The sequence below is a fragment of the Syngnathoides biaculeatus genome, chromosome 5, assembly GCF_019802595.1.
Source record: "Syngnathoides biaculeatus isolate LvHL_M chromosome 5, ASM1980259v1, whole genome shotgun sequence".
Classification (NCBI taxonomy): Eukaryota; Metazoa; Chordata; class Actinopteri; order Syngnathiformes; family Syngnathidae; genus Syngnathoides; species Syngnathoides biaculeatus.
In genome coordinates this window covers 13430907-13445949 of record NC_084644.1, presented here as the reverse complement: position 1 = coordinate 13445949, position 15043 = coordinate 13430907, and the positions used below count along the sequence as shown (strand labels likewise).

At 41.5% G+C, this 15043-nt stretch overlaps 1 protein-coding gene across 2 annotated transcripts; it reads left to right on the top strand.

The window, feature by feature from the left end:
* The first annotated feature begins 98 nt into the window (after nt 1-98).
* flcn (folliculin) lies at nt 99-13872 on the top strand. 2 transcript variants are annotated; one of them, XM_061820859.1, is made up of 12 exons: nt 99-334; nt 448-651; nt 2266-2424; nt 2537-2758; nt 3800-3966; nt 6081-6172; nt 6451-6590; nt 6699-6812; nt 10254-10377; nt 12291-12413; nt 12808-12910; nt 12984-13872. In XM_061820859.1, the coding sequence occupies exons 2-12, from the start codon at nt 448-450 to the stop codon at nt 13189-13191; spliced, it is 1656 nt and encodes a 551-aa protein (XP_061676843.1). In that variant the 5' UTR covers nt 99-334; the 3' UTR covers nt 13192-13872. The 2 variants fall into 2 exon arrangements, with proteins under 2 accessions (XP_061676843.1, XP_061676844.1); XM_061820860.1 differs by having other exon boundaries at nt 101-334; nt 2266-2412; nt 12984-13871.
* The last annotated feature ends 1171 nt before the right edge of the window (nt 13873-15043 follow it).

The window sequence follows — 15043 nt, the reverse complement described above, 5'->3', positions numbered from 1 at the left end:
TAATAAAACAAATAAACATAGTAGTACATTTTAGTTTGACATGAAAAGATATAATGGTGTAGAAGTCATTATATTGGGATTAAAAAATGGAAAAGCGCAACGTGAGCTCGAGCGCGTGACTCTGTCTCACTCACATGACGTCATGCTAGATCAAGCAAAACAGTGTTGAGGTAAACAATAGAATCTAGCATATGTGCAGGCAATAGACATTTTATTTTTGGTTGAAGCGACGCAAAATGCTGATTATTGAGCGACATATCTCGGGGACACGGCCAATAATGGATCTATTTCTTTAATATAAAGTTGGTGAAGAGTGAACTTCTGTCCGTCAAAGGTGAGTGAAACGAGCTGTCAATATCGGTGTTAACCGCATATTACCACATTATGCTAAAATTACTTTTGAAATAATGACGTTTCTCTTGTAATTGTAACTCCCTCTCTGTTTAGATGAACGCGCTGGTAGCTCTTTGTCATTTCTGTGAGCTCCATGGGCCGAGGACTCTGTTCTGCACCGAGGCTTTGCACCCTCCGTCCCCGTCCTCCCAGCCTGGCGTCGCAGTGCCCGGCGGGGACAGAGATGTTGACCGGGACAGCGAGGGGCTCACCATGAGGGCCAACAACTCCGCTACGCAGGGGGGAGAAATGTGTGAGGTGAGCTCAGTCGGGGCCGAAGGACAGCGCTCCGTGAACGCGTCACACAACTCTTACCACTCCTGGGCTAAATGGAGTAAACTATTGTCGTTTTCAAAAGGTCATTATTTGGAATTACGGAATTGATATTTTTTTTTAATTTGTTTTAAAAAGGTCATTATTTGGAATTACGGAATTTAGATTTTTTTTTCATTTATTTATTTTCCACATTTTTGTATACAAAGAAAGAAAGAAGAAAAAAGGGAGAGACAGAAAATAATTAATTTACATTCATTAACTGTGGGATAATAATACCTTTATAAATGACAAAATAGGAGGCTTTCTCTCATCTCCGATTATCTAATTTTGTAGGTCGTCCTCAGCCAAGTTCATACCCGTAAGTGAGCAAAAAAAAAACCTTAAAGAGAAAACAAGAATAATCATAGTAGTGAAAAAAAGGAAAAATGATACCACTTCTAAGCACCTTAAAACAAATGTTCCAAACGCAATGTTCAATGATTTACATATTCATTTCAGGTAAAAAAAAAAAATTCTAGGTTTCAAATTTTCTTGGTATCAGAACCCTTGGGTGATACCTGTTCTGACAACAAGACAAGATGCAATACTTGTGAGTTAAAAAAGACAAAAAAGTAAAGAAAAATACACTGCACAACACGCACGAATTGAGATTTGAATGTTTGTATTCAAATATTTGCAGTAGTGATCCATACATTTCGTTCCAGGACCAAGGACTTGCCGGACTTAATCGACCTCTTACTACCACTGTTACGTAAACAGAAACCCAAGTCACATCAAGGAGAATAATACTTGTCGACTAAGGCTCAGCACAGCAAGCAAAACTAATGAGCTGCCAGTAGTTCTCATGAGTGGTTGACCATCTGCCACTAGTTTTGCTACAATTAGAAATTTGAATCACAGGTAAAATGAATTTAAATGTTCCAAATGTAACGCCCAGTCAAAAATTCCATTTTTATCACATGAGCGTTTAGAACAAAAATCTTGGGTCCTGCTATGAAGCAACATTCATCTGGCCAGCTGAAGTCATACAAATGAAATATATAGAGCATATATTTATTGTTTTACAATGATAGTTAACTTTATTTATAATTTAATATATACCTGTGGCTAAAAAGCGAAGCATTGAGAGTCTCTGTCACTAAATGCGCAAGAGCAGTCAATGAATGTAGCCAACAGCCTCTCAAATATGTTAACCATCTACTTAGCTTTCCTTTATTCTAGCCAATTTCCTGTCCCTGTAATAATATAGCTTCAGCAACCAACCATGTTTGTAATTTGGTTAAAACACAACAATAATTCAGTAAGTCCACTTGAGCCGTGTCCCTCAATGTGTTGTGGGCCTAAATCTAAAGGACACTGACATGATTTTAAAATGCCAGTAGGAAGCTTTCTGCGAATCAGTTATTACCATTAAAGAGATTGTGTAATATTACCAAAATGTTGTTAGTAAGGTGTAATATTACTTCATGATAACAAAAATTGATCGTGGATGTTACTATCAGAACACTGATGGTATCGCAAATAAATGGTGACGGATGCTACTTCCTCTGTCCTATCACGTGTGTCACAGTTTCCCTCTTTCTTGTTGCCTGACAGGGGTGTCGCTCCCTCCCTGCATCCCACCCAGGCTTCATGAGCATCGACGACGAGACGGGCATTCGTTTTGTGAGCCACCAGCATCCCAGAGAGCCGCAACTCTTTAGCGTCGTGCGCCAGGCTTGCGTACGCAGCCTCAGCTGTGAGGTAACTGGTGACGTATGTCTTCCTGTATGTGTGTGTGAGTCACACATTTCACGCACCACTACATCAAACTTTCACCTTTTCGCATCTTCATTCCCTCTCACATGCGTCCCGATTTGTTTGCAAGGTGTGCCCAGGGCGCGAAGGACCAATTTTCTTTGGGGACGAGCAACATGGTTTTGTGTTCTCGCATACCTTCTTCATCAAGGATAGTCTCGCAAGAGGCTTCCAGCGCTGGTACAGCATTGTCATGGTGGCCATGGACCGGATCTACCTCATTAACTCCTGGCCTTTCCTGTTACGCCATCTCCGACTGACCATACAGAGTCTGCAAAGCACCGCTCTGAAGGTTGGCCTGTGTTTGATTGCTCCAGATTTAAAAATACCATTTTCACCAAGTTTGTCACCAAAGAGTGTGATCAAAATGGCCGCTAGCTTTCGCTCTTATAAGCAAGTCGTTGAGGTGTCATATATTATACATTATTTTTTTATTTACATAACAGTAAAAATCACTTAGACACAGCAGTAACACAGCAGCAACACACTAGCACAGCGCTCACACAAGCACAGCGCTAACAGGGCTGATAAAAAAAAAAACATACCAGTAAAAGTCACTTCCTTGGCACATATATTAAACCGGTCTCACTCTTACCTTTTCCGCTCGAGTACCTCCTTGCGGCCGTTAGAAAAAATGCACAAATTAGCCGCATCACCGCATAAGCCGCAGGGTTGAAAGTGTGTGAAAAAAATCGTGGTTTATAGGCCGGAAATGACGGTAATCCCGATATCAAATAATGTTACATGTACAGCAATACTTTACCTTACAAGTATCAAGCGTGGGTACCTTGACTTATGTGCTTGGTTTGTTCTGTAACTGAGCTAGTAATTCAATGTACTTGTAAATCAGATGCATTTTCCCCTTTGGGAGTACTTGAAATACCATTAATTCATTCCAGTTCTCTAAAAATCTCTTCTTGCATGTGTGAGTAGTAAGTGACATCAGAAAGTGAAGTTGATTAGTATGCATGTGAACATCTGGGTGTGAGTGGTGGCCTACAGCAGATCCTTTCAAATCTTCCTATTTTGTATTTGTTTGTTTGACTGTCTCATTCAATAAGCAGCTAAAAGTGCATCAGAAACAGCTTATGATTAAAAGAAACTCATAGGACGGGACACTCTTAAATCGAGGCAGCAATGTATATGGAAATGGAAAACTCCCACTGTCCAGGAGGGTACTTGGAAACTAAAAGACAGTAACCACAAAATTGGACTATTTTAACCACTATTTTTTTTCCTCTAGGAAAATGTAGGTGTTACTTTTTTACGTGTACATCCAATTCCAAAGATAATGAAATGTCTTCTCCATTTTGTCTCCAACTTACTCCATTAGGTGTTTGACAACGAGCAAGGTGTTTGCCCTCAGCGAGCAGTGAGGATGAACAGTGTGTTCTCACCTGCAGTGTTCCCGCACCAGAGGAGCGGCAACGCAGCCCGCTCCCTAACGTCTCTCACGCGCCATCCCAATCTCTGGTCCACCCTGCACTCCTCCTTCAGCTGGTCAGTCAGCCATGCACATACATATAGCAAGGTCTACTTTGCTGGCTGAAATAATATGAGAAGCACTAACCTGAATAGTGTATTTACAAACTAAATTCTTGAAAAAAATTATTCCCTGAAATTGTATGAATGTATTCTTTGCAGTCTATTGTCTTTATTTTGTACTGTAGCGTTTTTCTTATTACAGCCCTACTTCTGGTAAATTGTGTGTTGATTTTAGATGTTTTGTCCAATCAAATTTCAGATCCACGTGTTGCTAGGTCAGTCTAATCCACGCAGGGTTTTCAGAGTCATTAGTGCTGGCTGATGTAAGATATTATGAATGGGACTGTTTTTATAAGCAGTCAGATGTCAAAATTCCTCCTACTTCCCACACCACAATTAGTTAGCTTTTTTTATTAACATTTTAGCCAATCTGAAAGTCCAGTTATGTTAAAAAAAAAAAAGGGAACAACTGTGATCAGGGATCTAATATTTCCACTTTATTCAGTTAACATTGCCAGAGGTGCCAAATTTCACGGAATGTCCGTATCTTCTTGTGAAAATTACTAAACATGACTCATTATGACCGTAACACTAATTGTTTGGGATATTGAACAAAATAAATGTGTCATCTGACATAAGTCGGCACGTCCACATGGAACAGCTGGTTGGTGCGCGCTATTTTATTACAACCCCAGTTGCCAAGCCGCGGAGGCTAATATTCTCTTTGTCCGGGATCAGCGCATTGTAAATCATTGATCATCGCCTCCATTGCAGCGAATAAGACACACTTATTAGTATTCGTCTTACAAGTGTTACGAAGGGAGGACGTGGAGTGGATAGGCGTAGAAAATAAAAAAAAAATTACTAAACTATCATGTCATACAGTCTCAAAACATCAAAATAAGTGATTTGGTGCATCGATACACTTCGATTCAGGCTGTACCATTGCAATTTTCACGTAATAAAAATGAAAATATTGAAATAATAATTTATTAACAGTTGTGATGATGACTGTTACACAGAAATGTTTGTGACAACATTTTAAAAATATGGAAATTCAGACAAATGTGGACAAATTGTTCTGAAACTGAAATTTTATAGGACCGCAGCTCTGCATTGTATTGCATATCTATCTATCCATTTTCTCAGCTGCTTATCCTCACAAGGGTCGCGGGAGTGCTTGAGCCTATCCCAGCTGTCAACAAGCAGGAGGCCGGGTACACCCTGAACCGGTTGCCAACCAATCGCAGGGCACATCTAGACAAACAGCCGCACTCAGAATCACACCAGGGGCAATTTGGAGTCTCCACTTAATGTTGCATGTTTTTTTTGGGATGTGGGGGGAAACCAGAGTGCCCAGAGGAAACCCACGTAGGCATGGGGAGAACATGCAAACTCCACACAAGGAGGGCTGGGATTGAACCCGGGTCCTCAGAACTGTGAGGCCAACGCTTTCCAGCTGCGTCACCGTGCCGCCCCATTGCATATCATTTGCCGTAAAAATGCAGCTATCTTGACTCTAGAGAACCCATGTGGTCACATGTGACCCAGTGTAATTAAGGGCCCACTGTATAAACACAAGGCATCACAGTTACTCTTTTTACCCTGAAAGTCCAACGTCTCACATGTGTCTGCATTAAATGCATTGTTTTTTGGTAGTTGAGGCCCACTGGGTCATATGTGACCCATTATCTAAACCCAAAGTAAATTAGTAAAATTTTCCAAATGTGATGTTTTTGTTTTCCTTTGTTGCTTATTGATTAATTTACTTAGCACATTACATTTTAAAAGAGGATTTGGATGTCTTGGGTTCTCTAGGGTTAAGGTCATTGTACTATTTTTCCCTGTAGTTTTAGCTTGATTCTTGTCCTACTTTCAAAAAACTGGTAAAGTTGAGTTAATCCTTAATGGCACACTTGAGTACAGGGTGAGTAAAATCAGCTCTAATAAAGAGATGACTGTAGACACTTCCAGAAAGCACATCTTCAGTGATGATGGTAAATGGTAAATGTATTTTTTTTTTAATAACCAAGGTAACATTTTTAAAAAGACATGTCACGTCACCCTAATTGTCATCCCATGACAGTGCGGTGATGACTCGTTAAACTTGGGGTTTTCCTGCATTCCAGGCTGCTGAAGGCCTGCGGCAGTCGTCTGACTGAGAAGCTGCTGGAAGGAGCCCCCACCGAGGACACGCTGGTGCTCATTGAGAGGCAGACAGGTGGCACAAAAGTCCAGCAATCAACGTATTTTGCAATGACTCGGAATTCTTGTGGCTTTTTGGATACAAAGTAAATAAACGTGGAAATTGCTGCACATTATGGCAATGGCCAGTAGAATTACAAGCCCTAGCTAACCCTTACAAGTACTTTTTTTCCACTACTGCAGCCACTTTTGGTTTGATTGATCATAATTAAACCTTACTAGTAAGTGTGTATTCACTGTAAAATACCTCTGTCGTAATATAGTCTGAATCCCTGTTTTATCTGCTTTTACAAGAACAAGAGGAGGAAATGAGCTGCTGGGAAGGAGCCGAAGGGGGTATTTCCAAGCCACAGGGGCATCAGTCGGACAGCGAACTAGGTCACGAAGAAGAGTCGCCCGGTCCCAGGTTTAGGTCACTGAGACATTTGAGACAGGTAGACAAAAAATAAATTTCAAAAAGTATGGTCATGCTTACATAGACTGCCACGTGACTCTTAGCCATGAGCATTTGTGAGTCATCGTCTGGTATGTCGTACGCGCAGGTGCTCGGGACAGCTGAGTTCCGAGAGGTGGCGTGGCATGTGCTCATGGGAAATCAGGTCATATGGCGAGGCGCCGACCCCAAGCTCATCCAGTCTGCTTTTGCAGTTCTCAAGGTACAGCTGCCGAGCGGGTCAAATTCCCCTGAAGGTCACGTCAGTGTGGCAGTTTTACTTTGTTATGGGAGTTTAACTTGTTCCTTTTTACTTGTATATCAGATCATTTTTAAATCCCAACAGAAATTAATTGAAATCCCATTCATCTTCTCCAACGCTATTATTATATAGGTGCAGCAATTAACTTATCGATAATCAAATTAACTTTGGTAATTCATTAATTCTTCTGAGACCTTTCCAAAAGAAAAAAAGAAAAAGAAAACAAGGTCGTCCCATGGAAAAATTACATGTCTCAAAGACCTTTTCGACAAAAAGGCACATTTCACTCGTTTTCACATTATTTCACATGAAAACTAATACTTATTTAAATTATCTGTTGATACTTGATGGCATTTAATGTAAATATTAAAATAAATAAAATATTTTTAAAAACTCATAGCTTTTTGATATTATGAGAAGATGTTATAGCTTCATTCACACGCAAATATTTGGATCCCAAAGCAACACAACAGGAGGAAGGGTTTAGGATTTTTTTATTAAATTAAAAGAGCACATTAACATGAAAAAAAGGACAGCATGGTGGATCTGCTGGAAACTGTTGGCCTCACAGTTCTGAGGATCCAGGATTGATCCTTCCCCCACCTGTGTGGAGTTTGCATGTTCTCCCCGTGGCTGCGTGGGTTTTCTCCGGGCATTCCACTTTCCTACCACATTCCAAAAACATGCAACATTAACTGGACACTCTAAATTGCCCTGAGGTGTGATTGTGAGTGCGACTGTTTGTCTCTTTGTGCCCCGCGATTGGCTGGCAACCAGTTCAGGTTGTACCCCCACCACCGGCCCGTTGACAGCTGGGATTGGCTCCAGGATAAGCGGCTAAGAAAATGGATGGATTGAACATGATAAAAGCTACCACCAACAGGAAGTGACTGACATAACAGATGGGCAACATGAAAACAATCTTGACAAACGGGTACTAAATAAGGAAGGTGGAGAGAGAGCCAAAGCAGGAAAACAATAGCAACAAGCAATATGTAATTTTGTCTCCGGTGCCTAAATACACTGCAGATCATGAATCACCCACAGGTGTGTCACAGGAGACGTCGTCCGTCGTCAACACAAAGGTAAATTCAACGCAGGCAGTAAGCAGACAAATAAAGATGTAAAATAAAGCTAGTCCCAGAAGTAGAAGAAAACAAACATCGAAATTTGTTAGGAAGATTGTCATTTGCTTTTTTTTTTTTGATAAACAAAAGTGTGGGGGGGTTAAAATCAGATATTGGATTTTTTGGGTTAAAAAAATTAAAGATTTTAGTTTAGAGTCTGATCTCGCAGCCTTATTAATTCAGTTTCACACTTGTGTGACAGGTGTGTTAAAACACTGTTTTAAACATTTCGAGATCATTTTAATTGCTTTATTTGCATTGAAGAAATTTGTTTTTTCAAATGCAAAAGCGATACTAAATTTCAATGATATTGGTTGTAACGTTTTATTAAAACTTACAATTAACCCCCAGAAGATGATCACTGACAAACAAGATTGTATTTGTTAGGAAAATTGTTTTTAATTCCTGCTTGTAGCTACAAGATTATTATTTGGTAACCGTTCCGCACCCCTTATGTGTTCCTTGCCTCGACTTGTGTCACTGACTTGCTGCTGGCTGAAACAGACAAGCCAGAGCACGCAGCTATTATCAGAACATAAAGATTTTTTTTAATGGAAGTAAATATGTGCAACTAGGATTTGAATTCAAAATCAATCCATCCGTTTTCTTAGGCGCTTATCCTCACAAGGTTCGGGGGGGAGTGCTGGAGTCGATCTCAACTGTCAACGAGTCGGAGGTGGGGTACGCCCTGAACTGGTTGCCAGCCAATCGCAGGGCACATAGAAAACAAACAGCCACACTCACAATCACACCTAGGGGAGTGTCCAATTAATGTTGCATATTTTTCAGGATGTGGGAGGAAAGCGAAGTGCCCGGAGAAAACCCACACAGCCACGGGGAGAACGTTGAAACTCCACACAGGCGGGTCCGGGATTGAACCCGGGACCTCAGAACAGTGAGGCCAACGCTTTACCAGATGACCCACCGTACCGCCTTGAATTAAAAATGCCACTGAAAATGTTATGTTGTAAAATTCACATTGTTATTTCAAAGTGATTTCCAATAGTTGTATTTTAGTTCAACTTTTCGCCATAAATTCGCCATATAAAAAAATTCAACCTTTAAAATTAAGTTAATTAACTAAGAAAGTGTAACTGGATTGGCTTGGTCGGTGAATTTCAGACAGCGAATTGTAGCCAGTTGAATCTCCGGAGACTAAAAATATTGCGTTTGAATTTTATAGGTTGAGTTTTTTTATATATCAAATTTGTTAACATCCATCCATCTTAGCCGCTTATCCTCCCGAAGGTCGCAGGGACTGCTGGAGCCTATTCCAGCTGTCAACGGGGAGGAGGCAGGGTACACCCTGAATTGGCCGCCAGCCAATTGCAGTGCACATCGAGACAAACAGCCACACTCACAATCACAACTTGGGGCAATTTAGAGTGTCCAATTAATGTTGCTTGATTTTTGGGATGTGGGAGGAAACCGGAGTGCCCGAAGAAAACCCACATAGGCACGGGGAGAACACGCAAACTCCTCAAAGGTGGGGCCAGGATAAAACCTGGGTCCTTGGAACTGTGAGGCCAACGCTTTACCACCATGCCGCCCAAGTTTGTTTAAGTTTTAACATTGAAAAGTTAAACTGAAACACAGCTATTGGAAATTTGATCACTTTGAAATAACAATGTGAATTTTACAACATGAAATTTTCACTGGCATTTTTAATTCAAATCCTGGTGGCACATATTCACTTCCATGGGTTTTATTTATGTTGGGTTTTTTTTGCAGTAAAGTACAAGCAACATTGGTTTGGATTTACAGCTTTAAGTGGCCGTCAGTAACACAAACATGTGAACAGAAGCAAAATGAATTTGCGCCTGTGTTTTCCCCCCTTGACGAGAATTGAGAGTAGAAGTCACGCCGCATAATCACACTTCCAGTATGTTCTTACTGAGTCACTTGACTTTCCGTGGATCTCTATCACTTATGAATGTTGTTGGCTCGTTGGGTGCTTTTGATATGAGTGGATGTTTACTAATTTGCCTTCTTAAGAAGTTTTCCTCTCGCTTGAATTTCTTTGAAGTAGGATAGTGATAAGATTTGTTTTCATGTGTCAGTGGCCTTATGAGTTATGTGTAGATCAAAACTGGGTGTTAGTTTTCTTTGTCTTGTATCTTCTAAAAATATATTTCCTCAAATCTAAGGAAAGACGTCAAAGGATTTAGAACAAAGAGCATAATAGTACATGGACCTTAAGATGGATATCAATGTTATTGATTAAAATATCAGTTTTGCATGCAAATGGTCTGTCTGTGTCTGTTTCTCCCATCAGTCGTTGCTCCCGGTCGGCTGTGTGCGTTCAGTTCCCTACAGCGCTCACTATGAAGAAGCCTACAAGTGCAACTTCTTGGGTCTGAGCCCAGATGTGATCATTCCAGCCCATGTCATCTCTTCAGGTAGAATACAAACGCTGCAGTTAGTCATACACGTCCACAGGTCTGTAGTGGGACGTTATTTTCCAGCTCGTAATTGACTTACATTTACAATTTAAATTTCAATATTTGTTCTCGTTACTCCTGGTTACCCTACATACAGATTAGTCAACTCGTCATCTTGTTGCCTTTTCTCCTCCACAAGGATGTTCAGAGCTTGACTTCAACTAGTCGCCAATCATGAGTTTTTTGCACTGCGCTTGTAGCAACATTTGAGTACGCTGAATGAAATTAATCCCTCATCATCCATCCATTTTCGGAGCCCATTGTGGTCACAAGGGTCACGGGCATGCTGCAGCCTATCCCAGCTCCATTCAGGCGAGACGCTGGGTACACCCTGAACTGATCGCCAGCCACAATCACAAGCCATATATAAACAAACAACCATTCACAGATATGGGCAATTTCGTGTCTTCAATTCATGCAGGTTTTTGGGATGTGGGAGGGATTGTAGTACCCAGAGAAAACCCACACAGGCACGGCAAGAGCATGGAAACTCCACACAGGCGAGGCTGGATTTGTACCCGGGTCCTCAGAACTGTGAGGCAGATGTGCTAACCAGATGTGCAAACAAGTCATCCACCATGTTGCCGAATTGGTCACCCTAATTGATTTAATCCGAGTTCATGCCGGGTGTTAAACAGCTTTTCGGGCCACATATTTCCACTCTGTAGAACCCACTTATTGTGAGCCCACACAAAGGGGCGGTTTCCCCATTTGACCTAGTTGTGCAAACGCTAGATGGCTGTCCCAGCGACAATCAGACCGAGCAAGAAGATCAATTCAACTGTGATCGCATAAGTGTTAAGTTCTTTTCTGGATAGAAGATGATCACTGACAGACAAGATTGTATTTGTTGGGAAAATTGCTTTTAATTCCTGACTGTAGCTGTAAGATTATTATTTAGTAACCGTTCCGCACCCCTTATGTGTTCCTTGGTTGTTACTTGTATGACAAAACCAAGGTGTTTTTTTCTTAAACGAAATGAACACATTTGTACTATATAAGTCAATGTTAGAAAGTCAATCCATCCATTATCCAAGCCGCTTATCCTCACAAGGGTCACAGGGAAGCTAGAGCCTATCCCAGCTAGCTTCGAGCGAAAAGCAGACTACACCCTGAACTGGCCGCCAGTCAGTCGCAGGGCAGATATCGACACCATCACTGAGCGGGAATCAATCCCACGCTGCCCACGCCAAAGGCAGGCGTGTGTACCACTACACCATCAATGGCTCTTGTGGAGGTCTAAATAGCACAAATATGGGATTATTTTAATTTAAAAAAACCTGGCCCTTAGCCTTTTTCGGTCCTCTTATTAGTTGGTCTGAGCAAAACTTATTGCAGCTAACTTTGACTAGCAAAACAAGTGTGTAGCGATCCCCAAACATTAATCAACGTACCAATCAGTGAGTTGGATATATTTGATCTCATAACGTGATGAAATTTTCCTCCAATTTTAAAGAGGGAAAATTATTTTAGGTTAAACAGTAATTGAATGAATTAAACTCAAATCTCAAAGTGCAATTGTATATACAGTGAAGAAAACAAGTATTTGAACAACCTGCTATATTGTTACTACGATGAAAATTTCAGACCCCTCCATGATTTCTAAGTGGAAGAACTTACAATATAGCAGGGTGGGTGTTCAAATACTTATTTTCTTCACTGTATATATTGATTCTGAACTTATCCAGATGGTGGTAAAGTTGCATGCTGTTATCTCGTGTTTTTGTGTAGTGTACTAGAGATGGTATGGTATGATATTGGTGGTATTATGCGGTAGATTAAGTCGGCCAAGGCCCCACTGAAGGCCCGCAGGTACCAAATGGCTGCCTGCAAGTTTCATGAAAAGCCTTCCTTGCGTTTCATTCCCGTAGAGTTTTCAGTGCTGGTGGACGTCACCTCGGAGCCGAGCTGTCAAAGTTTGTCGACAGAAGATAATATCTCTTCGCTCTATCAGTTCAACATGAGCAGCGCAAACACACAGCCCACAGACAGAGGTGAGCATACCGTGTTGTGACAATAATAGCCCGGGTCAGGTGTCACGTGTGCTCACAGCTGCGGCGACTTGCTTATTACTTAGACCAACAACAACATTTTGCTTCTGTTTTTGGCCACAATTATAGAACAATATCAAAATAAACCACCACAATAATAGTATTGTCACATGTTGCAGGTGGATTTGGAACAAATGTGATAAAAAGGTGTTCACTGTTTAGTGTTTTTTTATTTATATGATACCAAAAAATGCATGTATGTACTTTTGAAATATTTATAAATCATCACTAACTAAAATATACATACAGTCAAATTTCAATTCCAACTACATTGAACCCAACATTTTTTTTTTTTAATTCCGAAACTACCATCTGACGGTCCCTATTTCTCCTTAAGGGCCGACATTACTGAACAAACTGGAGGTGGCGCTGTCCAACGAGAACCTGTCTGTGGACGTGGTGTCTCACTGTCTGCTGTGTTTGAAGGAGGAGTGGATGAAGTGAGACACCCCGACAGTTTGGACTCGCCGTTCACACGTGTCTGATACACGGTGTTCTCGCTTTTCTTTTCAGCAAGGTCAAAGTGCTCTTTAAATTCTCCAAAGTGGACGGGAGAGGCAGGGAGGACACCCACAAGGTTCTGGCCCTGCTCGGCACCACGGGGCCCGGCGAGGAGGACAACGTGAGGCTGCTCAAGTTCTGGATGACGGGCCTCAGCAAAACCTACAAGAGCCATCTGATGAGCGCCGTCCGAGGAGGGGAGAGGAGCCCCAGCCAGTGACAAAAACTGAAAGACCCCAAGTGCTCAAAGTGCTATTGTTCTGGAGAAAGGAAAGTGAAAGCAAGAATCCTTTCATGGCCTGCCTGGTGTGTTAACTGTCTGCCTCTTTTACTGGAATTGAATGAAGGGCCGTCCTGGGATTTTTCCCCCTGAATAATGAGACTTCTCTTTCATCATTGTCCTACTGAGCTTATACTTCTGTATTTTTGTATTGGAATTGTACTGATACGTCCACTTTAATTTATTACGAAATGCTTGTTTACTGCTTTGGTAATAAAAAGATTGAACAGACTTTAAGCCATGAATTTTCTATGGTGCCTGTCCTCAGGATCGTGGGTGAGTTACGGGCAACACCCTGAACTGGTTGCTCGCCAATCGCAGGGCACATATAGACAAACAAGCACTCACCCTGTCGACAATTTATACTCTTCAATAAGCCTAATGTGAAGGCTTTTGGAATGTGGGTTTGCCTGCAATGTGAAATGGCCCTTCACACGATAGTCAGGCTTCGTGCACAGCTGATATGGCATCTGTAAAGCTGACGTTTGAAGCGAGTGTGCTGATTAAAGCTGCAAAAACAATCCAAAAATAAAAAGTCAGTGATATCCGCAGACAATTTTTTTATAGATTGCCGCAACAAATTATTATTTTAATCAATTTATCTGACAATTATATTTTTCATGCACAAGTTTTTTTTTTCATTAACCCTTTCCGGGCAGGGGTTGCAAATTTGCAACAGGTTTAATATCATCGAAAATGTTAAGTCCAGAGTGTCATTTTCTGAAAGTATCAGAAGTTTCTCTCTGCAAAATTTTATTTGGTCCAGAGAGAGTTAACCAATCAAATCATAAGCTTTTTAAATTTGCATTCCTTCTTTTTTATTGACAGTGCAGACAAATGCACAAAGTCTTGCTTTTATGTTTCTGTCTGTCTTGTTCTGCTACATGTATGACGTTTCACACCCCTTCTGGATTCGATAGATTTTAATTTCAAATAAAGAATTAAATGTACTCTTTAAGGAGGGACGGTGGCTCAGCTGGTAAAGCGTTGGCCTCACAGTTCTGATGTCCCGGGTTCAATCCCGGACGCACCTGTGTGGGGTTTGCATGTCCTCCCCGTGCCTGCGTGGGTTTCCTCTAAGTACTCCAGTTTTTCGTCCCACATCCCAAAAACATGCAACATTAATTGGACACTCTAAATTGCCCCTTGGTATGGCTGTTTGTCTCTATGTGCCTTGCGATTGGCTGGCAACCAGTTCAAGGTGTACCCTGCCTCCTGCCCGTTGAAGGATGGGATAGGCTCCAGCACTCCCCGCGACCCTTGTGAGGATAAGCAGCAAAGAAAATGGATGGAAAAAAAAAACTCAGGGCACGTAGACAAAGAAGCATTCACACTCACATTCCTATCATGGACAATTTAGACTTGAAATGAAGTCTTTTAGAATGTGGCAGGGAGAAGTAAAATCTATTGGAAGAGCAGGCAAACTCCAAGCACAGATTCGAATCTTGACTGCGAGGCAGGCGTGCCAAGATGATTGCACAATGCTCGCCCCGTCCTGAATGACGTTCTTGTTTTTGTTGAACAATTGGTGCCCCCTTGCGGCAATGGAAGAGGGGAGAAGGGGGCGAAATGATGGAGGAATGCTGCTCCCAGGCACTTTTTTTTCCCCTTTTCTTCCAAGGGTTTGAGCACACAGCAAATCAAAAGTGATTTAAGCCGACGCTTTGTCTGGTTTTACTTGAATCATGAAGGGAAGATTGTTTGCGTGTTTACAGCTTCCTATTAAAGTACCCCCAGCAGCCCTGCTCTTCATTAGCCACATCTTGCATATTGACCCACTGCTCCGTTTTTT

Excerpts from the sequence above, each read along its gene's own strand:
- flcn (XM_061820859.1), top strand. The coding sequence starts at position 448 with ATGAACGCGCTGGTAGCTCTTTGTCATTTCTGTGAGCTCCATGGGCCG. Across the intron at positions 3,967-6,080 it reads CTGCACTCCTCCTTCAGCTG|GCTGCTGAAGGCCTGCGGCA; the intron begins GTCAGTCAGCCA and ends CCTGCATTCCAG. Across the intron at positions 6,173-6,450 it reads GCTCATTGAGAGGCAGACAG|AACAAGAGGAGGAAATGAGC; the intron begins GTGGCACAAAAG and ends TGCTTTTACAAG.